The sequence below is a fragment of the Phascolarctos cinereus genome, unplaced genomic scaffold (assembly GCF_003287225.1).
Source record: "Phascolarctos cinereus isolate Bilbo 61053 unplaced genomic scaffold, phaCin_HiC Scaffold_2;HRSCAF=192, whole genome shotgun sequence".
NCBI classification, from domain to species: domain Eukaryota; kingdom Metazoa; phylum Chordata; class Mammalia; order Diprotodontia; family Phascolarctidae; genus Phascolarctos; species Phascolarctos cinereus.
The window spans coordinates 392,775,595-392,803,514 of NW_027555625.1; the positions used below are offsets into that span (position 1 = coordinate 392,775,595).

The 27,920-nt window shown below is 38.3% G+C and overlaps 1 protein-coding gene across 1 annotated transcript in view; it reads right to left on the bottom strand.

Moving 5' to 3' along the window:
- Positions 1–26,677, bottom strand: part of RNF145 (ring finger protein 145) — an 89,953-nt gene extending 63,276 nt beyond the window's left edge. Inside the window, exons 1-2 of the mRNA XM_020992362.2 lie at positions 26,350–26,677; positions 18,657–18,871 (exon numbers count right to left, since the gene is read on the bottom strand). Coding sequence (XP_020848021.1) covers positions 18,657–18,840 — 184 coding nt within the window. The 5' untranslated portion in view covers positions 18,841–18,871; positions 26,350–26,677. The remainder of the gene's footprint in view (positions 1–18,656; positions 18,872–26,349) is intronic.
- Between the last annotated feature and the right edge of the window lie 1,243 nt (positions 26,678–27,920).

Consider the following 27,920-nt stretch of genomic DNA (forward strand, 5'->3'; position numbering starts at 1 on the left):
TCAGCCCCTACTTCAAGCCAGAATCAAACCAATGATCTAAGGATTCCAAGAGATGCACAATCTACAGTCCTCTGCTCTACCAACTGAGCTAATGATGGCCATACTTGCTTAACAATCCTCAAACAACAGTAACTGAAAGAAAAAAACTAGTACTAGAATTTCAAATAATCAGTGGCATGATTTCGCAACCTGTGCAAAAAAATTCTGTTCTGGCACCTTATTTTGGTATGGAGGTGATCTTGAATTTTCAAAAATTAAAAGCCAGCAGAGCAAATCTCTCTACAATCCTAGGAAGCTATAAAGACCTTAAATAGGTCCAGTGACAAACTATATACATCTATCTGTCACCCAAGTACAACCTATACTTGGGAAGGTTCATCTCCAAAAACCTCTGGGTAATTTGTTTTTTCAGTCACCGCAACACTCAAAGACCAGAAGATCACAATCTGTCAGTGGAAGTAGTAACTGGACCAATGACACCAATAACACCATCCGTAGCTAAACAGAAATACGAGGAGTAGGCAATTTACAACATGGTTATGTCCCAAAAATTTCATACTTGGCCTGTTAATTTAGAATTCAAGATATAATTTCCCATAGGTACAATGTTATAAATAAATGACTCTTAGGTTCCCAGGCTAGCTCACAAACACTTCTTTAAAATGTAAGGAAGAGTACTGGTTAAGAAATAAAGTTGTGGATCAGTGGAATGGATTGGTACCCATTACATTACATTAAACGACCACAGTAATCTAGTGTATGATAAACCCAAAGATCCAAGCTTTTGGAACAAAAACTCATTATTCGACAAAAACTGCTGGGAAAACTGGAAAACAGTATGGCAGAAACTAGGTACAGACCAACATCTCATACCACATACCAAGAGAAGATCAAAATGGGTACATAATTTACACATAACAGTGACACCATAAGCAAATCAGAAGAGCATAGGATAGTTTGTCAGATCTATGGATAAGGGAAGAATTTAGAACCAAAGAAAACACAGAGAGCACTACAAAATGTAAAAGATAATTTTGATTATATAAAATTAAAAAGTTTTTAGCATAAACAAAACCAAAATTATAAGGAAAGCAGAAAACTGGGGGAGAAATTTTTGTAATAAGTATCTCTGATAAAAGCCCCATTTCTCAAATACATAGAGAAGTGACTCAAATTTATAAAAATACAAGTCATTCCCCAATTGATATATCGTCAAAGAATATGAACAGGCAGTTTTTAAACAAAGAAATCAAAGCTATCTATAATCATATGAGAAAATGCTCTCAATCATTACTGATTAGAGAAATGCAAATTAATAACTCTGAGGTATCACCTCACCTATCAGATTAGCTAATATGACGAAAAAGGGCAAGGATAAATGTTGGAGAGGATTTAGGAAAAATGGACACTAATTCACTGTTGGTGGAGTAGCGAAGTGATACAACCACTCTGGAAAGCAATTTGGAACTATGCCCAAAGAGCTACAAATTGTACACATGCACAAGAAATACTGGGTACCAATCTATTCCACTGATTCACAACTTTATTTCTTCGCCAATACTCTTCCTTACATTTTAAAGAAGTGTTTGTGAGCTAGCCTGGGAACCTAAGAGTCATTTATTTATAATATTGTACCTATGGGAAATTATATCTTGTACAAACTGATTCACCAATACCACTGCTAGGTCTATATCTCAAAGTCATGGGGGGAAAAAAAGGGAAAAGAAACTATTTGTACAAAAATATTTATAGCAGCTCTTTCTGTGGTGGCAAAGAATTGGAAATCAAGAGGATATCCGTCAATTGGGGAACTGCTAAACAAGCTGTGGTATATGATTATGATGTAATATTATTGTGCCATAAGAAATGATAGGCAGGATTATTTCAGAAAAACCTGGAAAGACTTACATGAACTAATACAAAGGAAAGTAAGAAGAACCAGTAAAACATTGTACACAGGTACGGTAATACTGATCCAAGACAATCCCAAAGGACTACTGATTGAAACATGCCATTCACCTCCAGCTAAAGAACTGATACTGTCTGTATACAGACTAAAGCATACTTATTTTTCACTTTCTTTTTTTTTTTTTAATTTGAGTCTTCTCGTACAAAATTGCCAATATGGAAATGTTTTAAGTGATTGGACATGTATAAACTATATTGGATTGATTACTATCTCAGGGAGAGGGGAGGGGAAGGAAAGGTTAAAATTGGAACTTAAAACGTTTTTTAAAATGTTCAACTGTTTTGACATGTACTTGGTGAAAAAATATATTATGTATATTTTTTTAATGTAAGGAAGGGGACAAGCCAGGTGGCTCAGTGGATAGAGGACTGGCCCTGGAGTTAGGAGAACCTGAGTTCAAAATCAGCCTGACACTTACTACCTGTGTGACCCTGGGCAAGTCACTTAATCCTGAATGCCCCCACCCCAAAATAAAATGTAATAAAGCTAAACCATAGAATCAACACAATTTACAAACCCTGAGCCTCAAGTAGGTCAGCTCCCTAAGGTAGAACCTTCAAGACAACATGCTCTGTTTATGGGGGTTACAGAGGTAAAGTCATTCCAGAACCACATTTGAGAGAGGGCTCCAGCAGCAGTAGTACAAGAGGTAGCAACTATTGACATGTAAAGGTTGTTCATGTAGAAAGTATCTGTAAGTAAATTATCTAGCAATCAACAAGCATTTAAGAAGAGTATGCTACACGCCAGACACTGTGCGTTAAGCCACTAGATTACAAATAAAAATAATGCAACAATCTGTACTTACTCCTATATGCCCATCAATTAGGAAATGGCTGAACAAGTTGTGGTATATGAATGTAATGGAACACTATTGTGCTATTAGAAATGATAAGCAAGTGGACTTTATTTTGTTTAATTTGCTTATTTTTATTTATCAACAATCACTTCTATAAGCTTCTGAGTTTTAAATTTTTCTTTCCCTCTCTCCCACCTCCCTCCCCAAGATGGCATGCAATCTGACATAGGCTATTCATATGCATTCTTATTAAACATATTTTCACATTAGTGATGTTGTAAGTAAGAATTAGAACCAATAGGAGGAACCACCAGAAAGAGGAAACAAAACATAACAGAAGAAAAAAAAAGAGGAAATAGCATGCTTCAATCTGCATTCAAACTCCATAGCTCTTTCTTTAGATATGGATAGCATTTTCCAACATGAGGCCTTGGGAGATGTCTTAGATCCTTACATTGCTGAACAGGGTTAAGTCTATCAATATTAGTGATCACACAACACGGCTGTTACTGTGTACAACGTTCTCCTGGTTCTGCTCACTTCACTTAGCATCAGACCATACAAGTCGTTCCAGGTTTTTCTGAAGTCTACTTGCTCAACATTTCTTCTAGCACAATAGTATTCCATTACATTCATATACCACAACTTGTTCAGCCATTCCCCAATTGATGGGCATCCTCTCACTTTCCAATTCTTTGCCACCACAAAAAGAGCTGCTATGAATATTTTTGTATATGTGGGTCCTTTTGCCATTTGTATGATCTCTCTGGGATATAGCCCTAGAAGTGCTATTGCCGGGTCAAAGGGTATACACATTCTCACAGCCCTTTGGGCACAGTTCCAAATTGCTCTCCAAAATGACTGAATCATTTTACAACTCCACCAACAATGTATTAGTGTTCCAATTTTCCCACATCTTCTCCAATATTTAGCATTTTCCTGTTTTGTCATATTGGCCAATCTGATAGGTATGATGTGGTACCTCAGAGCTGTTTTGATTTGCATTTCTCTAATTGATAGTGATTTATAGTGTTTTTTCATATGACTATGGATGGCTTTAATTTCTCCATCTGAGAACTGCCTGTTCATATCCTTTGACCATTTATCAATTGGGGAATGACTTGTATTCTTATAGATTTGACTTAATTCTCTATATATTTTAGAAATGAGGCCCTTGAGAGACAATGGTTGTAAAAATTCTTTCCTAATTTTCTACTTTTCTTCTAATCTTGGATGCACTGGCTTTGTTTGTGCAAAAACTTCTCAATTTAATGTAATCAAAGTTACCCATTTTGCATTTCGTAATGTTCTTTATCTCCTGTTTGGTCATGAATTCTTCTGTTCTCCATAAATCTGATAGGTAAACTATTCTGTGCTCTCTCAGTTGAGCAAGAGGACTTTCAAAAAACCTGGAAAGACTTGTATGAGCTGATGCGGAATGAAGTGATCAGAACCAGGAGAACTTGGTACACAGTAACAGCCACGTTGTGCAATGGCTAACTTTGATAGACTTAGCTCTTCTCAGCAATGCAAGGATCTAAGACATCTCCAAAAGTCCCATGATGGAAAATGTATACCCAAAGAAAGAACTATGGAGTTTGAATGTAGATTGAAGCATACTATTTGCTTTTTTTTCTTCTGTTTTGTTTTATTTCTTCTTTCTTATGGTTCCTCCTATTGGTTCTAATTCTTCTTTACAACATGATTAATGTGAAAATATGTTTAATAGTAATGTATATGTAGAGCCTATATCAGATTGCATATTGTGTTGGGGAGAGAGGTGAGGAGGGAGGAGAAAATTTAAAACTCAAAAGCTTATGGAAGTGATTGTTGAAAACTAAAAATTAATTAATTTTTAAAAAAGAATAAATGAAAGAGAAGGGATGACAGAGGCAGCATCTACTGGAAGAGATGGGATAGAATGGGATTACTAGAATAAGTAAAGCAGTCAGCTTTAGTAAGGAGTACAGCTGCTTCATCATGTGAAACTGGGGTAAAGGAGCAAATGGTGGCCGAAGACCCTTGAATGACATGAGATGAAGGAGGAGAGAGAAGAGGGGGCTCAGAGTGAATAGTGAGGACTGTCCAGCAGCGGTGTGGACGCAGTCGAGTTGGTGTAACATAAATCTGCAGTGAACACAATCATGACAGTTGTGTGATTTTCTCCAACTTCATTCAGCAAGACGTGCAGGGGCAAAGGCAGAGAATGGTGGGAGTGATCCAAAGTTGAAATCTGGCTGGAAGTGATACGGATATGACAAGGGGGACAGGGATAGGAGGCAGTGTAGAAACGAACTGGTTCATCAACAGGCCAAGATAAGAAGACAAGAGGCAGTTAGTACAGAGAAAATGGCATGGGAGAGAAACAAGGGGTCAAGGAATTGGAGGTCAAGGTGCAGAGAGTAGGGTTTTATAAGGGAAGGCACAGGGAGAAGTGAAAAGCCAACAAATTAAGGTCAGATATGGGGATTTCAGAATTCCTGAACACAGAGGTGGTGCATTTGTGGGTAATGGCAAGATCAAGAATATGACCACCTCTGTGTATGGCTGAAGTCAGGTAGAAGAGTAGCCTGTGGGCATTGAATAGGTTGAAGAACTGAATGGTTTAGGATGTTTGAGGGCAAATAATATGTATGTTGAAGTTCCCTAGTATGAGGGCAGAAATTAGGCAGAAGCAAATTCCAAAATTACCAGCTCAAAGAGAAAATACTGCAAGCAGCCAGAAAGAAACAATTTCTGTCCTATTAGCCAATCTAACAGATATGAGGCAATCAATACCTCAGAACTGTTTCAATTTACATTTCTTCAATCAATAGTGAATTAGAGCATTTTTTCATATGACTATGGACAGCTTTGATTACTTCATCTGAAAACTGATCATACTTTTGATCATTTATCAATTGAGGAATAGCTCTTATTTTTATAAATTTGACTCAGTTATCAGTATGCTGAGAAATGAGGCCTTTATCAGAAAAACTTGTTTCAAAAATTTTTTTCACAGTTACTATTGCTAAATGTTATTTCCCTCCATCCTATCCCCTCCCCCTTGTTTATTCTATTCTCTCTCCCTTCACCCTGTCCCTCCTCAAAAGTGTTTTGCATCTGACTACCCCCTCCCTCAATCTGCCCTCCATTTTTTACACACACCTTTTCTCTTATTCCCTTCCCCTCCTACTTTCCTGTAGGGTTGGATAGATTTCTATACCCAAATGAGTGTGTGCGTTACTCCCTCTTTGAGCCAATTCCGATGAGAGTAAGGTTCACCCACCCCCCTTCACTTCCCCCATCTTCCCCTCCACTGTAAAAGCTTTTTCTTGCCTCTTTTATGTGAGATAATTTACCCCATTCTACCTCTTCCTTTCTCATTCTCCCAGTACACTCCTCTCTCTCACCCCTTAATTTTATTTTTTAGATTTTATCCCTTCATATTCAACTCACACCTGTGCCCTCTGTCTATACATACTCCTTCTAACTACCCTAATAATGAGACAGGTTTTATGAGTTACAAATATCATCTTCCCATGTAAGAATGTAAACAGTTTAACCTTATTATGATTTCTCTTTCCTATTTACCTTTTTATATTTCTCTTGAGTCTTATATTTGAAAGTTGATTTTTCTATTCAGCTCTGGTCTCTTCATCAAGAATGTTTGAAAGCCCACTATCTCACTGAATGTCCATTTTCCCCCCTAACTGATTATACTCTTTGCCAAGAAAAACCCAAATGGAGTCACAGGGTCAGACATGACTGAAAAAACTCATCACCACAATACAAGAATACCAGTAAAATAAACAATATAATAAATCAAATGCAAAACCAAAAAATATCACACACATCATTAGAAGTAAAAATGTTTTTCACAAAATAATTTAAAGCAGCAATAAAAGGCTCTACTATTATTACGGTAATTATTCAAAATCACATATTATTATTATATACAATGGAGAAAAACTAGAAAACTTTCCACTAAAAGCAGTTGCAAAAATGAAAGTCCATAGTCTCTTAGCACACATTTAATGGTCTCAGAAATACTGGCAATACCAACAGGATATGAAGAGTCAAGGAAGTCAAGGAACATAAACAAAAAAACTTTCCATTTAAAGACCCAAGTCTTAAAATGCAGCAATAAACTTAAGTGAAGTAATAGGACATAAGATTCCTAGTAAAATTCTAGAGTGGGACATTAAAGAAATAATTAATGAACATCTACAAAAGAAATAGTAATTATAAAGAGCCAGCACGGCTTCATTAAGAACAGGTCATGCCAGAAAAACCTTATTTCCTTCTTGGATAGGATCAACAGAATGCTATACAGTTTACCTAGATTTTGACAAAGTTTTAACAAATGATTTGATAAACTATTTCATAAATAAGCTTAGGTAATAACGCAACGATACTGATTAGGTACTTGTCAGGAAAAAGAAACCATTAATTGTTGAATGTCAATTTGGTATCTGGTCTCCAGTGAAGTGCCCCGTGGGTTTGTGCTTGGCCCTATGACATTTAATATTTTTATACAATACTTATTAAATTTATAAATCACAAAGCTAGGAGGCACAGTTTACACACAGAATGACAAAATCAGAATCCAAAATGGTCTTAACAGACTAGAGCATTTGAGCTAAATCCAACAAAAGAAATTCAATAAAGATAAATGTGTAATCTTACATTTGGGTTCAAAAACTCAACTTCAGAAGTATAGGATGTGGGAAGCAAGGTTAGAGAGCTACTTGTCTGAACAAGTTGCAGGGATTTTAATGAACTACAAACTTGACATGAGTCAGCAGCATGATACAGTAACCAAAAAACACTAATGTCATTTATGGCTATTTGAGAGAATCATGGCTTCTGGGAACAAGGAGGTGATACTCTACTGTATTCTACCCTAATCAATGCGTATATGGAAATATCTTCACTCTGGTCAGCATAGTTCAGAAAGGCCAAAAACACCTCTGCATTCAGAGGACAGCAACCAGGACGTTTAAGGGACTTTGGTATCAGGCTCACAACATAGGAGCCATTCTGGACTGCTCACTATCTCTCAACCCATATATCTTATCTGCTGTCAAGGCCCATTTTACTTTTCCTATTGCCTCCAAGAGCATATACAAAATGCTCTGTTTGGCATTCAAAGTCCTTCATAACCTAACCCCCTCCTAACTTGCAAGTCTCCTTACATCTTACTTCTGGCACATACCCTTCAATACACTAACCTGCTGGATGTTTCACAAACAAGATACTCCATCTTGAGGCTCCTGGCATTTTCTCCAGCTGTCCCCCATTCCTTGGAACACTCTCCTTCTTCCATTCTGACTATTAACCTTCTTGGCTTCCTTTAAGTCCCAACTAAAATCCTACCTTCTAGAAGATGCCTTCCCTAACTCCTCTTAATTACAGTCCTTTCCCTCTTTTAATTATTTCCTAATAATACTATATATAGCTTGCTTTGTATATATTTGTTTGCCTGTTGCCTCCCGCATTAGATTGTAAGTTCCTTGTGGGCAAGGACTGTCTTTTGCCTCTTTTTGTATCTCCAGCACTTAGCATAGTGCCTGGCACATACGTAGGCACTTAATAAATGTTTATTGACTTGAATAAGGAACGGTTGAAGAAACAAGGGATGTTTAACCTGTAGGAAAAAGAAACATGATGTGCCTTCAGGTACTTCAACTGAAGGGCTGGCATATGAAAGAAGAATTAGTCTTTTTTATCTCTGGCCCCAAAAAGCAGAACCAAGAGAAAAGGGCAGAAGTTGCAAAGAGGCCAATTTAGGTTTCGTATCAGGAGAAAACTCCTAACTATTAGAATTGTCCAAGAGTAAAATGACCAACTTAGTAGGTAGGTAGTACATTCCAATCAGTCCCTTTCATGGATTCCTTTCATGCATGGGATGAACTAGATGGCATCTGAGATCCCTAAAAACTATAAAATATTATGATTCTATGAATATAAAACCACAAAAATCAACTGCATTTCTATATGGCATCACCAAGAATTAAGGGAAACATCATAAAATACTCTTTACCATAACAGCAAAATGGACTTAAAAGTCAGGCATTAACTTATCAAGATATATGAGACAACTATATAAAGACAACTTCAAAATTATTTTTTACATAAATAAATAAATAATCGATAAGCTACTGACTCCAAGTCCAGTGCCCTTATTCACTATACTGTCTCTCACATGACACTCCATTTCTACTCTCCACGCCTTTACACTGGCCATTCTACATGCTTGGAATGCACTCCCCTTCTTACCTCCACCTTGGAGAATCCCTCTCTTCCTTAAGATGCAACTTAATCAAACTAAGACCTGTTACAACCTTAGCTTAAAAAGGCCGTCTCCCACCACATCCAAGGGCCGTCTCTAGTCATCCTATCTATATCTTGCCACTGGACCCAGATGGCTCTGGACAAGAAAGTGAGGCTGGTAACTTTGCTCAGCCCTCTCTCACTTAAATTCAATTCACTTGCATGTCGTGACATCACGTCCCTGAAGTCACATCAAGAACAGAGAATGAACATAAGTACCATCTTCTGCAATGAAACCTTTCCTGATTCCCTCAACTGCTAGTGCCTTCCTTCCCAAAATACCTTCTATTTAATTCTTTGTACATATTTATATTCACTTAAGTTTATGCTGTATGTATATTTTATATGTATTTATTGTCTCCTCCATTAGAAAGTAAGCTCATTAACATAGGTATAGCTTAATTCTTTTTATTTGGATCCCCAGCAACTAATACAGTGCCTGGCACTTAAATATCTGTTGATTAATAATTTTAAAACAATTTTAACCTCAAATTCTCCTTCTTTTCCTCTACATAGAATATTACTTATTCACCTAGTTTTCTCATCTTATTATTAAACAGCAATATTTTCAAAATAATATCAATCTGGTATATTTTAATACTTAAAACAGTAACAAAAATATAGATTTATGCTGAACTACCTTTCAATAACGCTTTTTTTTCCCCTTTTGGAATTTTCCTATTACATGCAATCTTATGGCTAATCTACAAAATCACTACATCAGTACCTACATCTGCAGATGTACACAGGCAGCTAGGTAAAGCAGTGGAATGAGCAGTGGGCCTGGAGTCTAGAAGACCTGAATTCAGATATGACCTTAAATACCTTCCAGCTGTTTGACCCTGGGCAAATACTTAACCTGTCCACCTTAGTTTCCTCAATTGTAAAAGGAAGATAATGGTACCTAACAGGGTTCCTGTGAAGACTGAATGAGATCACATTTGTAAAGCACTTGGCAATAGTGCCTATCACATACTAGGTGCTTAATTAATGCTTGTTCCTTTTCCTTCTCACCTCTTCCCACCTCCACAACAAGCTGAACTAGAAATGAATAGTAACTGAGATGACCAAATTTGGAAAAACGTACAGCACTTTCTATGACCCTAAGCTGTTCTCTGCCACAAAATTGCTTTTTTTTAACAGTCTTTTTTCCCTTATTCCACCTCAGATCTTGATCTGTCAAGTCTTGGCCTTGTATTACTACCACTATTTGTGGCTTTCACTCCTACTCAGATGATGCTAACTGAAGCTGGAGAAAATTAGGAAGTCGTTCTGACTGGATCCATTATAAATTTGTTACATAATTCTCAACTGAGCCCTCAAGGTGGCAAGGCACTACACTAGTCACAACAGCTTTTCCAAACCTTTTCTTCCCTTCTCAACTATCCCATAGCTCCCTCTCTTCCCACCAGTTCAGCTGAGAAATTTGCCCCACTATTTCACTGAAAAACCTGAGGCCATTCAACGAGAGTTCCTTCTTACCTCTCATTACTCAGATGCCTTATACAACCATCTCCTCCTTCACCTGTCTGAAATGAAAAGGTGTCCCTCCTCCTTGCTACAGCAAACCCTTCTACATGCACAAGTAATCCCATTCAAACCTGTCTTCTCCAGAAAACTGCCCCCTTTACCATCACCATTCTCTCATTTATCTTCAATCTCTCCCTGTCTACTGGTTGCTTCCCTGCTGTGTATAAATATGTCCAGGTCTCTCTCATCCTCAAAAGTCTTTCATTTGATCCATCCCCACAAGCAATCATCCCATCTTTCCTCTTTTGTGGCAAAACTCCTTGAGAAAGCTATCTGCAAACAGTGAAATATTACCATTTCTTTTCTTCTTTCTTCTTAACTCTAATCTGGCTTCCCAACCTCATCGTGCTCTCATCATTCTCCAATGATATTTTAATTGCTTAATCTAATAGCCTCTTGTGAATCCTCATCCTTCCTGACTCCTATGCAGCCTCTGACACACTGTTGATCACGCTCTCCTTGCTAGTCTCTTTTCCCTGTTTCCAGGACACTACTCTATCCTGGTGTTCCTCCAAACTGTTGCTCCTTTTCAGTCTCCTCTGCTGGATCTACAGCCAGGTCAAACTTCTGAACAACAGATATCCCCAGAATTCTATCCTGGGCCTTCCTCTTTTCCCTCTCTGTACTATTTCATTTTGTGATCTCATCATCTTCCATGAAATCAATCATCTTCTCTAGGCTGATGATTCTCAGATCTACTCCTCTAGTCCTAACTTTTCTCCTAAGCTCCAATCTCACATATGCAACTACCAAATCCCAAACAGAAATCCCAAACAGAATGTCTCAAAAACATCTTAAATTCAACATTTCCAAAACTGAGCTCATTATCTTTCCTCAAAAACCTTCACCCCTTTTCACTTTCTGTTACTGTCAAAGACACCATCATTCCTCCCAGTCACCCAGGCTCACAATCAAAGTTTCATCTTTGATTCCACATTTCATCAACCTCTATCTACAATGTGCTGCCACGGCCTGTCAGTTTAACTTTTCTAACATCTCTCATATGCCCCCTTTTCTCCTCTGACACTGCTACCACCCCGGAGCAGGCCCTTAACGCCTCATACCTGGACATATTTGCTTGTGGGTCTGCCTGTCTCAGATTTCCCTAATCCAGCGCACTCTCCACTCAACTGTCAAAGTAGTCTTCTGAAAATACAGGTTTAACCAAGTCTAGTCAAGTCACCCCCCCCAAAAAAAAAATTCAACAACTCTCTGTTACCTACAGGATCCAATTTAAACTCCTGTTTAGCTTTTCAAGCCCTTCATACCCTGGCCCCCCTCCTACCATTTCAGTCTTCCTATATTTTACTCTAATCCATAACACTGACCTCCTTGCTGTTTCTTGCACAAGACACTCCATTTACCAGTTCCAGGCATTCTCGCCAGCTCTCCTCCATACCTATAATTGTGCCCCTCTCCATCTAAGCCTCCTGGCTTCCTTCAAGTCTCAACTAAAACATCACCTTCTGTTGTTCCTGATCCCCCTTACAGCTACTGCTCCCCCTCTGTAGATTGTCTCCAACTAACCCTATATATATCATTTGTACATGGTTGTTTGCATGCTGTCTCCCTCATTATACAGTGAGCTCCTTAAACTACGCAGTCACTGAGCAAGCATTTATTAAGCACCCAATGTGCCAAGCACTGTGCTAAGTGCTAGAATATCTTTTTGCTTTTCTTTGGATCCCCAACACTTAGCAAAGTGCCTGGCACTTAGTAAGCACTTTATTAATGCTTGTTGACTGACTGACCAATACTGTCCCAGTGACACTAAGTGGCTACAAATCATGGAACACTATCTCAAAACAATAAAAACTGCAGCTTCCCCCAAGAGCATCAGAAAGTCACATGGTTTTAAGAAGGCATACCACTCATCATGACTTGCACCAAAGAAGTGACATAAAAGAAGTCATTAAAAATGTACAGATGTTCTAGACTGGCCAGACTCAGAACAATCCTCTGATGATTTCGCCTTGATACTGGAACAAAATAAGACACTTATAGGTCATTCAATAGTTAACCAAAAAAGATTTACTTATTCATGGAAGGAGGATATTCAACAAGAATCAATAATAGTGATATTTCCCTCGGCTAACTACACTAAGCAAAGCTTCTTTGCCTTTCTTGCCCATAATAATCCACCAGCCAAACATCAGGGAGCCAGTGGATCTCTTCATGGCCACTTTCTACTCTGGGAACCAGGAAGTGGATGTCAACAGCCTGAAACTTTAGGGTCTTGTACCAATCAAGATTTGAGGATGATTTAAACGCGTTTTAAGAAAAACTACCCATACTTACATGGGGAAAGTGGTCAAGATATTGTACTCCTAACACAAGGGATGAACAGAAAAGAATATAGGCTGACTACAACCTGACTGAAGAATAACAGCTGAACAGCTCAAGTATTGTACCAGTGTCCACAAGATAGTAAAAAACCAAAGGAAGGCCTCCAAAACACTGGACAGATAATATGTGGAAAATATACAGAAAGCTATGTACAAGAATTGCAAAGGATAAGAAAGTTCTATACATGTTTCAACCATGAAACATTGGAGGGAGTACTAACATTGACAAAATCACATATACATCAAAGTAAAGTGTTTTAAAAATTTCAAAGCACTACGGTTATTACTATAATAAAGTCCCAAAACAACAAATAAGCATCACAGAGTGCCACTATCCAACTCCATAACAAAGTAGGTTGGAGTACTTTATTTAACTGATGCCCACTGTTAGCTTTCTCTTAAAAAGGCAATATGCATTCAATGTAACAAATGTCCCTCAATGTATGAGTGACAAGCATACATCATACCATATACTTTTAACCAAGATTTCTTGGATTTTACAAGATCATTAATACATTATCATCAAATCCAAGCTTATAACCCTGAGGTCCCACAATTAAATCATTCAGCCATACCACCAGTTATAACTATGAAACTGCTCTCTGAAATCCTGTTTTGTCTATCATCAATTTTTTGCAGAACCATTTAATAAAGTTAGACAGGACATACCTATTGGCACATCTCTGGAAAATCTACATGGAAAAATTCTCCATGTCAAATCCCATTTTTCTTCCAGTTTTTAAATTATATATGTTCCTATAAACACTATGAAAAAAACTGGAATTAGTTTCTACTTCTTTCTTGCTTTTAACAATTTGAAGCAATCCAACCTAACTGCTTGCTTTGGTCTCCTGATCAGCAGGCTGCTACATGAAGAAATAAGAGTCAAAGCTGCTAAGTTAGGCAACAGAGCCCCAAGTAGCCCCCCAGATTGTACTTCTAGCACCATAATTTTAGAATCTTGGAATTAGATGGGACCTTGAATGTCATTAATTTGAAGCTCTCACCCAATGGAGGAATCTTTTCTGTAACATCCCTATCAGATCCCTTAAAATTTCTAATGATCAAAAACTGGCTCCATCACAAAAAAAGCACATTCCATTTTTGGATAATTCTACTTCATAAAAAGTTCTTATTTAACACGAATTTTAGCGTACTTCCCTGTAACTTCAATTCTATGGCCCCAATCCTCATCCCCTGAGCTATGAAGGACCAATCAATCTAAAGTATCAACCAGGTATCAGATCTTCAAATATTAAGACAGCTTTCATGTTTCCCCCTAAATATTTTTATCAGCAAGCTAATCACTTCCATCATTCTTCATAGAACATGGCTATTGAACTCTTATTATCCAGGCTGCTCATCCTTCAACCACATTCAAATTTACAAACATCTGCCTTAAAATATGGCACCTAGAACTGAACATAAAACTGAGAGAAAAAGTATTTATCAAGCATTTACCACATGTAAAATGCTGGGGATACAAACAGAAAAGCCAGACAGTCCCTTCTCTCAAGGATTTTCACATTCTAATAGGAAAAAACAACACACATGGAAAATTCCAGCTACCAATCAGATAAAATAAAAAATCCCAATAGGCCTTAATGTGCAGCAGCAAAGCCAATGGTAATGCATCTTTTTAAATGTCATTTCCACTAATAATGCCACGTTGGTTTCTGACGTTGAACCATCTGATAGTGCCAAGGACTTTGGTAGCAAGTACTTTCTTTTTGAAGTTCCCGATACCTTTAGCTTGCTGAAAAAGAAGACACTGCAGTACCTTTAAGAAGAAGTTGTCAGGTTGTACCTCCACAAGGCTTGCTTTCCAGGACTACGGCAGCTTCAGGGACCAGGACAGAAGCAGGCCTGGTCTCAGGGGTACTGCTATTCCTTGAGCTCTAAGTCTTACCAGCCTATCAGTAGCATGAATATGGTATGATGAATGTGCTGTGACTATTATCTCACTTGATCTGGACAATATACTTCCATAAATTTAACCTGAGACTATATTAGTTTGAGGTAGACTAGTTGAAATGTTGCTTCATGTAAGGGGGAAGGTATCTAGGTCTTAAAAAATGAAATGTTTAGTCTGATCCTTTTATCCTGTAACTGATTATATAAGACCCTAATGTAATTATTGTTTATTGATATTTTCAAAGCATTTGATTCAGTAAAGCAAAATACTGCCTTAGAAGTTCTTGCCCAAATGGGTGCTTGCCATGAATTTGCTCATATCATAAAAGCTTCCTTGATAGATGCAACAACAGGGAAATTTTTTTTCAATGGTCCTCTGATTATTTACATCAAGTGAGGCAGAAGACAGAAACGAAATCACTAAAATTACATGCTGCTGTAGCAGAGTCTAAATCAGAGAGGATTCCCTATAAATGGTGAGGTCCTCCAGTCTGAGAAGTATGCAGAGCTCTCCTAAATGATATCCATAATCATTCAAAAGAATTCAACCTAACTATGCACAAAGGAAAAAACAAATGGCTAGAAAACATGTATTGTCTAAACTATCAAATATTTAAGTCCTGGTTTGACATTTCTCCCCATTAAATGTAATTTTTTCTTTGTCTCAATCTCTTTTCTCCCTTCATTCCAACTTCCTTCCAACTCTTCAGGAGGTTAAAAAAAAGTACCCTATTATGCCCAGTAATAACCTTACCACTCTCCTGGAAACTAGAACCTTTACCTTACCAAAGATTTGCTCCTTAGTAAGAACTGAAGGGATGTCCCAAAAGGCCCAAAAAAACAGCAAAAACAAAAAAAAAAAAAAACTTTTAATACAGAACTGAGGAAGCATCTAAGGCAAATACAAACTGCTTCATTTATTTCCTCATATAAAAACTATTTAGCTGTGAAATTCCATATGTTGTTATTCAGTTGTGTCTGACTCATGATGACCGCATGGACCATAGCATGCCAATATTGTCCATGGGGTTTTCTCAGCAAAGAAATTGGAGTGGTTTGCCATTTCCTTCTCCTGTGGATTAAGGCAAACAGAGTTAAATAACTTGCCCAAGGTCACATAGCTACTAAGTACCTGAGGCCACATCTGAACTCAGGTCTTTCTGACTCTAGGTCCAGCACTCTGTCCATTGAGCCACCTACCCGCCTCCAAAGCAAACAGAGATTAAGTGACTTGCCTCGGGTCTCACAGGTAATATAGTTTCTGAGGCTGGATTTGAACTCGAGTCTTCCTGATTTCAGGCTCAGTGTTCCATTCACTGAACCATCTAGTTGCCCTAAATGCCCTAAAATTCCATATACTGGGTCACTATAACTAAAAAGGGGGGAAAAAAATCTATGTAGTATTTAGATATAGTAGTTTAAAAAAAACTCTACTAAAAAAAAAAACACCTGTTCAAGCTGATAGTATCTATTTTGTGCAATCACTACAGAAGACTACATAACAATAGAACTGACTGTACTAAAGAAGCCTTGGTTCAGTTCCCAGTACTAACAAACCAGGATGTGAATTTCTGCTGCACTACAAACCATAAATTTCTAAAATTAATTAAAAGTTCCACATGCAAAGCAAAAGACAGGACGGGACAATCATTAACTGGTTCTGAACTAAAACTTGGTAAACTCATCTGAAAAACTATAATGTAAAGTGAACACTAATCAAACCAAAATCTGAAGTATACAACTGTTTACACACAATGGGCTAGGATTTTGGTTTTGGTTTTTGTTTTTTAACAAAAAGTCTGCTAGAAGATGGGTCAGAATTAGAAGTTTAGAACACAGGACATCAGAAATCACCCAGCCGAATGCCCTCATTTTGTGAATGAGGGAAGAGATTAAGAGAAGTAAAATGATTTTGTCCAAAGTTACCTGGACAGTTCACAGTAGAACTGGAATAAAAGTCACATCTGCTCACTGCCATTCTAGTACCTTTTCTGCAATACCATAATGCCTGCCATTAGTGACTTAAGTGAAACACACAGTTTATAGTACCAAGTATAGTAACCAGAATGTTTAGCTCACAGTTCAAGAACTATGGAAACTCCATCGTTAGTTGAAGATAAAACTGTAAAGGAAGAATTCGACCCATTCCCCCTTTACCATTTTGTTCATGTTCAAGCCATTTTAAAGGTTGAAATACTGTAGGTGTCAAACATTCCATAGTTCTAAAATAATACACAATAAACAAGCTGATTATAAGTGAGTGTAACATTAGCAGTGGGACAGGTGACAAAAGTCAGAAGAGATACTCATAACATAGTTCCCTAACTCCTTTATCGCTAAAGTACCTATAATTGGCAGTATTTTCTTGGTGTGTTAATTCATGTCTGCCCTCAATGGAACTTACAATCTAAGGAAAAAATTCAAAATGCATGCTTAATAAATTACAGATAAACTCAAAGATGATGCAATAAAACCCTTGCCATAACAATGAAATAATTTCTTAGTGGGTCAGTAATATCATATTATTATATGAAAGACTACATATCATCACTGAGCTAAGTATGAAGGCCAGCCTGGCAGAGGCAAATAAAAGGAAATCTGAAATAGTTTAATGAGCAGAGTATTATTCTCACCAGAGGCAATTAGTTGAGTCCAATCCCTGTACAATTCTGTTCTCTCCACTTAAAAAATACAACCCAAGCCACAGAACTCCATATTATATAGATCTAGTTATATAATTTTTCTCTCCCTTAAAAAAGCACAATTTTATTAAGAAAGGGGATTAGATGTTCTATAGCAGGTATCAAACTTGAAGCCTAGGGCTTCAACACTCCTGATTAAGGAAGGGGAGGGCCTAATTAAAATGTAAGTGGGAAATGATTAGCAAAATAAATAAAAATACAATACAACATAGGTAATGTTAAGTTGTGGTTTTCTAAGTCAATATGCTGCCTGCAAGGATCCATTTCTATTTGAGTTTGTCATCCCTGCTCTACAGAAACTCATTACTAATGCTGAAAAACATTCAAATTCATGTTCCACTGAAAGTAGGTATGAATAACCATCTTTATATGTAAAGGACAATGCATTCATACTATCATTACTTATGAGCTATGTATAAGTTAAAGATCATTCACCATTCCAAGTTATTATTTGACCCCAATTCCAATATTCTCTGAGTACAATGTACAATACTATTTCTCATCTTAAGATTTCTTTAACTTCTTCTAATTACTTTTACTACCATTATCACTTCATAACAATTGAGGGTCCAGAACTGGGTTGAGTTGGGGTTTTTCCCCTCCTCATTTTTATCATGGTATTATCACATAATACCACCATCACATTTATTTGAAGGGAATGTTTTCTTTCGAATTAATGTGGGTATTTTTGTTCTGTATTTTAGGGGCCTCTGAAGTATACAAATGGGAAAATATATTTTAGGCAAAAAAAAAAAAAGAAAATCCTTCATTTTTAATGACAATCAGATCAATTACCAAGAGGAAATAAGGTATATTAATGGAAAATACTGTCTTCAATTTACCTAAACCCTGCTAAACATATGTAATTTATTCTCCCATTTCCAGTTTAATTCCCCCTAAAATAAAAATACACAATTCATCTGTATTAAACAAAACAGGCAGATTACATTACTAAAAGCATTCTTCTATGACTACACCAGCCACATCAACGTGACCAAATCATGTCAACAATTTATGCACATTCAAAAAGACACTAAAGAATCCATTTAAAGGCTAAAAAAAATAAAGAAGAAAACACTTACCCACGTAATGCATATTAAGAGCCAAATACTTATACTGGAAGAGAGGGTTATTATTGAGGCTACTTCTTTGGATCTGCTGGAAAAAAGAACTGACATCCCATCTGTACAAGACATCCAAAAGCATGATGCTTGGGACCCTCAGGGCCACATTTAACACTGCCTCCAATTTCTCTCTTGCAGCCATATTTTTCTTTTTCAGTAGAGTCAGGACAAACCTAAAATTCATAAAAGATAACACACACAAAAAAATCAGTCAGTATAACTTTAAGATGTGGAGTTATATATATATATAGTCCCATAATGAATATCATACCTGTTTATTTTTTTAAAAAATCATTTTTAGAGATTCACAATATAAGCTAGCTTCTATTGTGACTTTTCTCTCAACATGTTCTATTCTGACTAAATTTGTGATTCAAAACTGTTTAAAAGTCCATTGGTTCTAAATCTAACTTGTAATAAAAAATGCAATAAATGGCACGCTCTCAATTTTAATTTGACATAAAAATGTTTTCCTGTATAATCATTTCTGATTCATTTGGATATTGAAAAAGTTGCTAATTCAAAAGTTATTTTAATGCACAAAAATTAAGCTGCTCAATAAAGGGCTATCATAAGAGTTATTTTTTTGTTTAGCTCTTCCAACAGCTCCTTCTACAACCAATTTTCAAAGTCTAACTTATGGCTATAGAATTCATAAATTAAAAAAACCCAAAAAGTAATGCTCTTTACAATGCTGTTTCCTGGGGCAGCCAGCTGTAGCAGTGGATAGAGCTCCGGCCCTGGATTCAGGAGGACCTGAGTTCAAATTCGGCCTCAGACACATAACACGTACTAGCTGTGTGACCCTGGGCAAGTCACTTAACCCTATTGCCTAAAATAACAACAATAACCCAAAAAAAAACCCAATGTTGTTTCCTTGCGCTATTAAATTTTTTTTAGTTTTATATCTGTTTTTTATTTAAATCTCTCAAGCCTCTGCAATCAGAATGGTAAAATAACATTCCTGTCAAATAATTTTCTTCTATGCAGACACGCTAATGGCACAAGGTAAGTCAGATGTATGTCTTCAAGCTCTCATAACATATAATCCTACCTCTGTTTCTTTTGTGTAGGAGGGGGAAGAGTGAAAAAAGTTAAAGTTATAAAAGGTGTGAAGAGTTGCAGAAAAATGAATGGCTATTTGTAGAGAGGAAATAATGAAAATGTAAATGAGAACAGATGAGAACTTTTTTTTTTTAGGCAATTGAGGTTAAGTGACTTGCCCAGGGTCACACAACTAATAAGTGCCAAATGTTTGCTCTGAGGCCAGATCCGAACTCACGACTTCAGGGCCTGTGCTCTATCCACTGTGCCACAAGCAAGACTGTTTTTAAAAGAAACAATATATAGCTTTAAATGGAAGAAATATTTCAAATGTTCCAACCTCCTGCAACTTCACTGAAGGAATTAGAGAAAGGGAAAGGAGGGTGAAGAAAGGAAGAAATGGCTAATATAAACAAAGAGGCAATTTTTAAAACTAAGATAAGTTAGGACCTGTCAACTCTAGTAGTACGTCTTTGATATTTTGGGGGAGAATGTTGAACACATTTGTAGCTTTGGAAATAACTCCAGAGTTTACAGAGCAAATGGAAACATTTCTGAGGAAAATTATAGAGCAACAGATTGCAAATGCTATGGTAAATATTTGTCAGTAATTCCAACACATGGCCTAATTTTCAAAATTTACTCAATTTAAACAGAACTAAAGTTGGTATACAATTAATGAAACTTTCTTTGCTGGTTATATTATACTGTGTCCAGGGATGCAGAACTATTAATTACTATAGATTCATACCAATAATGCAATACTAAATATTGCTGTTCTAATTATTTTAAAAGTATATGAAGGTTCCTTAATGAATTACCAGCCCTCCTTTCCCATGCCCCAATAAGGTGTAAATGACACGCTAATAGCAATGAAGCAAAGTCAAATAGTTGTGATTCAAACCAGAAGAAAATAAAAACTAAAGCAGTCCCTAAATAATCCTTAATTCATCTTTCTGGCACCCATAAGGACTTCAATTGGATTTCTCAAAATTGCTAGTGGTAGACTTTACCTGCTATACGATATTTCTACATATATGCAGATGTCAAAGCTATCTATGATACCTAAAAACAGATGAAGAAAAAAGTCCTTACTCCAGTAGCCAGCCAAAATGGAAACTGAATAAGCACGCACCATGAGATTTAATTTCAGAGTGCAATAGATTTTCTTATTAACATATGAAGTCAGAGTGAAAATCACTATTTATAGAAGCATAAACATATAATGCTATTTCCAGATATTTTTGTATTAAAATTGAAAATTTGAGGTTTTTTCCATATTCTAGAATATCTTATAATTTTTTTTAAAGGATCAGAAATAGATGACAATTAGTGCTGCTTGAAGGTTATCAATGGCCTGCCTATGTTTATTTCAGTGTCATCTCCAATTTGCTAAGGGAATCACAGAATCACAGAACTAGAGTTAGAAGGCACTTGGGAGTCCATCCAGTCCAACTCCGTTATTTTACAGATGAGGAATTTGAGGCCCAAGGAGATCAAGTGGCTTACCCAAGATCACTCAGGTAGTTAATGAGCCGAGGTGGGATTTAAACTCAGGTTCTTCTGACTTCAGAGCCTATGCTCTTAATCCTGTACGGAGCCGGTCTTTGTCTATTTTCAGCATTTTATCATATCACCTACTCATTTTAGTTAGCTCACTTTGGCTTTAACACTTTAATCATATAAGGTATTGTTATTAGTTAATGTCATAGCATAATTAAATACAAAAATTTTTTTGTTTCATTGCAATTATTATCTATCGAGGAAAAAACTCAGAAATCAAGAATCTGATGTTCATGAAATAATGAAGTCTTCCCTCTCTCAACCATACAGAAGATTACCCTTACTACAGAAGGTCAACTCAGAATGTTGACCTTTTATTATTATCATCATTACTACTATCACTACCTATATTATGTAGAACAAGCAAACTATCAGTCTTCAAAATTACAGATTTTGTCAAAATTACTGACAAAACAAGAAAGCAATGTCCAGAAGAGAAAATAAGACTAATTGTACACTGATGATGTAAATGTCATAAATACATGAAGCATGATATTGGATAGAGCACTGGATGACCATTTTATAATACACCTATCACACAGTAAACGTCCCCTGGTCTCTGAGAGGGTTGTCTGAAAGTTTCATGAACAAGAGTGTGGAAAAAGGCAACTACATCCACACAAAGGCAAGTAAAAAATTACCCACAAAGTACTACAAAAAGAGAAATAAAAAATAATTTATTCAGAACCCTACCAAATTTTAATGTCCAATTTCTTTTCCCACTTACTTCACAAATGCTTACTGATTCTACCAAAGTTCCAGCCATGCTGACTCCAAATTCTGTGCAACTTGGTTTGCTGTTTGAGGCATGCACAATTGTAAATTATAGCATTTACTCTTTCTACGGGGGACGACTCAGCTTTCAAAAGGTAGTTTGTTTTTAAGTACTTTGCCTAAAATTAGAATATGCTTCCACAAGATGCCATGATTATACTTTAGTAGTCCAAAAAATCCATATTTTCCACACGTCACATAATTGTAGGATGAAGATCTAAAGTTACAAAAAACCTCAGAGGTCATCTATTTCAACCTCATCATCATAAAAATGAGGAAACTGAAGTCCAGGGTTGTTAATCAACTAGTTTAGGTGAAAGGATAATTACCATTCCCCTTCTGACTTTCCAGACTTGGACCTATGCCAAAGCTACATTCTCACACTGGAGCTTTCCTAACTGTCTAGAGCTTCTTTACCCTGAGACATCCAATCCTGTAGCCTTCCATCCTGTAACGTCCCTCTACCACAGCAGTCCAATTCTCCCTTCTCCCACTGATGAGTTACTGCTGAGATCTCCATTTTGAGGAAGGGCCTAGGACAGCCAACCTTCATTCCCCACAGGGTTGTACTTTTGACTCTCTCCTCTTCCCAGTCTACAGCCTTACTTTCCCCCACTTTTAGCTCCCTTTTGCATGTTTTCTTCCCCCATTAAAATATAAGCTCCTGGAAGGCATGTACTTTCTTTTTTTACTTGTACTTCAATCTTTACCCCTTAGTACAGAGTCTGGCATATAAGTGCTTAAAAAAAGCTAGATATCTGTTGCCTACCTATATAGCAGGCTTTTAAAATTGATTCTTTTTTTCTTTTAATAATATTCTTCATTCAAATAGCTAGGCATAAACACTAAAGAACAAATCAATCCTAAAGAATATTATTTTTAAAAATCTAGGGTACTTTCCCTACTAACCCTCATGAATAAATACTTTATCTAGCTCTTTATTTTTACATTTAAAGCCCTCTAAAATCTGGCTACCTATGTAGACTTATTTCATATTATTCTTCTCTAGGTACTCAATGTTCCAACTAAACTAGTTTATTTACTGTTCCCTGAACTTAGCATTCCATCTCTAGCTTTCCTGCTTTTACCCTAGCATTCTCCACCCCTCTAATTCAGTTCCCCTCAGCCTCTCCCAATCTTAAGCTTTCTTGAAAGGTTCTGCTTAGGTGCTACCTCAGAAGTAAATCTCTTACAGATCTCCCCTGATCCTTAGTGTTTTCTTCTCAAATCATCTTGTATTTTCTTATCAATTTGTGTTGCTACTTCCAGTAGAATAAGGACAGAGTTTCCTCTTTACTTTTGTTCTTGTACCCCCAAGGCCTAGCACAAAAGCTTGAGAACAACAGGAAAAAATTAAAGAATTGTTGAACTGAACTGTATATGTTTGTTAATGATAAGCTATCCTAATCAAATATTGTATAGTATATTCATATCACCAAGTTATATATATTCTAAGCCTACAGCTAAAAACAAGTTTTAAATGATTCTGGGGTTTTCGAAACAAACCAAAATCAACTTTATATTTAAGTGATCACTAAGGTTGGAGAACCTAAGTCCTCCAATCAAAATCTCCCAGATCATAAGTGAGTACTATTTTTCCTTCCTGAGTAAAATGTTATCAATATCTTTTTTTTTTCTGAAATAGGCTTTAAACCTAAGTTATCTTTTATCTATAATGAGTGCAAGAAATGCTAATGAGTATAATTTAACTCACTGAGAAGTACCTTAAAACTTTCTAAAAACAAAACATTAAAATATTTCTGAAATGAGCAAGAGGGCTACAAACCAAAGCAAATTTTAAAAAATAAAATAAAAAGAATATAGGGACCAGTAAAACAAAGTCAAAAGCACAGATCCCTGCCCCATCAAACTTAAGGAGACTTTTTTTAGATCTCTTGGAATTTCCTCTTTAAAATGAAAAACAAAACCCTATGAATGTACTCTTCTAAAATGTGTATCTTCCGCAAGAAATATTAAACAATTCTGTGATCCAAATAGAGATATTTTACATTATTAAACAGCCAAAGAATCAAGATTTTTTTTAAATCTCAAAATATACAACAAACAAGAATAGGATTCCTAAACTACTTTAAATGCGTTTCACATACTTCTAGTAAATGAGGCAGTCATTACTGCTTACAAATACTTCGACTGCTTCCACAAAAGCACAAATAATTTAGCACAACCTAACAACAACTAACATTTCTCAGGTACAAATCATGATGTCATACAGTTCCAAAGGAAGGGGAGGTGAGGGGAAATAAGTATTTATATAAGCAGCTATTATGTGCCAAGCCCTATGCTAAGCACTTTACAAATATTATCTCGTTTGATTTGAGAAACGAGATGAGAGACTTGGGAACAGACTGTATTTTCTTGACCAGATATTTATTTGGAAATGTCAAATCTTTTTGTTCAATAAAATTTAGGTTTTATTAAATCTTTAACCTGTTTAATTAAAAGTTATAACTTCAATACTCATTTTTTGCTATGTAAAAAAACTTGCAAGGAGAAAACACAAGTGAGACAACAGATAACATGACTGTAAATTATAGTCATAAAGAACTTGTCTTTCCAAGTCTACACCTTTGTAGTAACAGTAACTGAATTGTTGTTACAAAGTCAATTGTTTTCATCTATTATCTCCTCTTCATGTCTTTTCCCCATCCAATCATAAGAAGTCCACCTACCTATAAAGTAAATCCCTTAAGAAGCAGTTTTTATTCTTCTGTTCATTTGTCAAAACATTTTACACTTTAAAGCCTAAGGATTCAAATCAGAGGAAAATTTTTTTCTTTTTTTAAAATTTTCCTTTTTTTTTTTTAACCAAAGGCTGTTAAGTCAACTTGGCGGCAAATCTAAAGAAGCCAGAACAGGCTCACATCTTGCATAAACTTCTGCACGTGCTTTAAATATAGCTGGTCTGCCTCACTCCTAGGAGCTTGCTAACTTAGGAAGTACCTGAAACACATCAGCTACTAGAAATTCTATCGCTTTTCATAATCTCTTCCAAAATGATTTTTAAAAATGATTCTACTTCTCTCTGAGCTGTAGGATTTTTTTTTTAACTCTAGGAGATACACAGGAAATACAAATATTGCTGTCTGCCATAGAGCCATCAGCCTGGGTCACGACTGTAGCGCCAAGAGCTCATCTTCTGGGTTTGAGTCAAGATTCACTTTTGACACCAAACTCCGTACGGTATCATAAAAACAGAGAGATGCACACACAATCCCCTCCTTCCCTTTCAAACCAAACTAGTTTCCTGTTTACAACCAGTTGCAAAACTATACCAACCATTAATCTTTGATGCCACAACATTGCAAAGCCCCCTTCCTCTTCCCACACCTCCCTCTAGGCTTGCTGATCTCAGATGCGTTTGAACTCCAGTAACCCCTAGCAAAGCTAGAGCTGCAAAGGAGGCGGCGCAGTCGCCTCGGGGCTGGGGGATTACGCACGGTAAACCCGGGCCAGGAGAGGAAGCACTGGGACCCCACCTCCCATCGCCCACCGTAGAGCCTCCCCAACCGCACACCCCAAACTCTCCTTTGTCCAGCTGCAGTAAAGGGTTTTGGGGGGGGCTCTGACTAAAAAACTCAGCTGTGTCCTCCCCACCTCCATCGTCCTCCTCCCCTCTCTGGAGAAGGGTATCTTTCCTGACGGGAAGGCGAGAGGCCCTTGGTGGGAAAGGCACGGAGCAGAAAGGGAATCGAGTAAGGATCGGTTGGAGTGGGTTGGGGGGGCAGCGAAGAGTGGGTTTTAAAAGAAAAAAGGACTAGAAAAAAGATACCCCCATGCCGGATGCAAGGAGCTCGGGAGGGGAGAGTGCCAGGAGGGCTGCGAAGCGGCCAAGTCCCCATCAGAAAGCCCCCCTCGCCTGACCCTCTCCCCCTCCCCAAATCCCAACCCTCAGAGGGAGATGGGAGGGGGCGGCGCGGGGGTCAGGGCCGCTGATGGCCGGAGGAGGCCTGAGGCCGGAGGCAGAGCCGTGCGGAGCTGGAGGCGGTTTGGAAAGGGATGCGGGATGGAGGAAGCTGGACCCCGAGCCGGGCCGGGGACGTGGGGGCAGGAGGGAGATGGAGACTGGGAGGGAGGGGAGAGAGACGAGACGGGGGGAGGGGAGAAGATCCTAAAGAAAGTGATGAGGGGGGAGGGGGGCGAAGGAGGGCCCCGGGCGAGGGGGGGGAAGAGACAGCAGGGATTTCCGAGGGGAGGCAGGGGAGGAAGGGGGATGGGCAGCAGGATGGGCGGGTGGCGGGGCTTCAGTCACCTCAGGGCCGCAGCCTCGGGGGGAGGGGGCGGCAGCGGCGACGCCGCCCGGCGGGGCTCTCGGGCTCCCTCCCCGGGTCTCGGTCGGTCAGTGTCTGAGGAGGCGGCGGCGGCGGCGGGTCCAGGCTCGGTTCAAAGAGGCGGCTCCTCGCCCGGCCTCGGCTGTTCCCTCTTGGGCCGCGGCATGAGCCCGGTGGTCACCATCCTCCGCTGCCGCGGGTGCCTCTGACCCCGCACTCCCGAGCCCGGCCCATCAGCAGGCGGCCGCGGCCATAGCCGGTGCCTCCGGCGCGTCGGCTCCTCCGCTCACTCGCTCCCTCCCGTTTTTTCCCCCCCTCCCCCTACCCCTACCCCTCCCCCTCAGGGCTCTGCGGCGGCGGCTCCCGCCTCCTTCCCTCCTTCCTGCCTCCGACTGCGCCTGCGCACTGGCAAGTCCGGCCCCCGACGAGCCCCTCCCCCACTCCCCTCTCCTCCCGGGAGTCCTCGTCCCCCCGCCCGAGTTCCTTCTCCCTTCCCCCCCCTCCACCGCTGGGCACAGCTGGCTACTGTGCTCCCACCCACGGTGTTCCTACAGGTCCGTGAACAACCCCGTGATAACAAGCCCGGATGCGTAACGCATTTATGGAGTTGTGAAGCCCACAACAATGACACGTGGACACAATTCGCCACTCCCCCCTTTCTCCTCCCCCGCGCCCCCCGCCCCGCACCCACATCGCTGGGACTGGCGCACATTGACATGGGCTCGCCTACGTTCCTGGACCCGACACATACCGCGTACACACACTCATGCAAAAAAGCAGCGACTTGAGCTACGTGAAAGGTCTATTAGGAGAGTACCTTTGATTTTCTGCCTTTGTCGCGGTTCATTAATTTCTGAGGGGAACAGGATCACGGGATTCTTTGAGGAGAAAAAAAAAACCAACGACTTGATTTGTTTGCAATTCATCGATCACTCATTCTTGCCATGAACTCAACACTTATTCCTCCGAGAATCTGGCTTTAGTTCAAATGGAATGGTAACGCCTGGATGGTGTCTTTAAGGTTCTTTCTACAATTTAGCCTGAAACAAACTGAGGTTTAGGTATTAATTGATAATGATGATGGTGATGCTAGTGCTAAAAGTTTTTTACTGACCCCATTTTTCTGCTAGCAAAGAAAAGGTTTCAGTGTTGTTCACAGAACTTCAGAGTTGGAAAATACTGTTTTAATTGTTTTTTATCTTTGGTTAATCCCTAGAGAGATGAAAGAAAGAAAAAGAAAGGAAGGAAGGAAGAAGGACAACAAAAAATAAAATTAAAAAAAACCTTTTCTCTGCCTTTGAGATAGGTAGGTTTTATGAAATTTCTACTTTTATCCAGTATGGGTGTGATAGCCTACATATTATTCAAAGAAGTCAATAAAGTGAATTTCAAAAATCTTTAGATGTCATGTCAGAAACATGACCCATTTGATATTTCAGAAATTATGAGTGGTGTGGTATAGATTCAAACCCAGTAAAAAAGGTATATGCGTAAAACTCCTAGTGTTGAAACTCCCTCAGCTGACAAGGGGAATTTGGAGAATTGCTTGGAA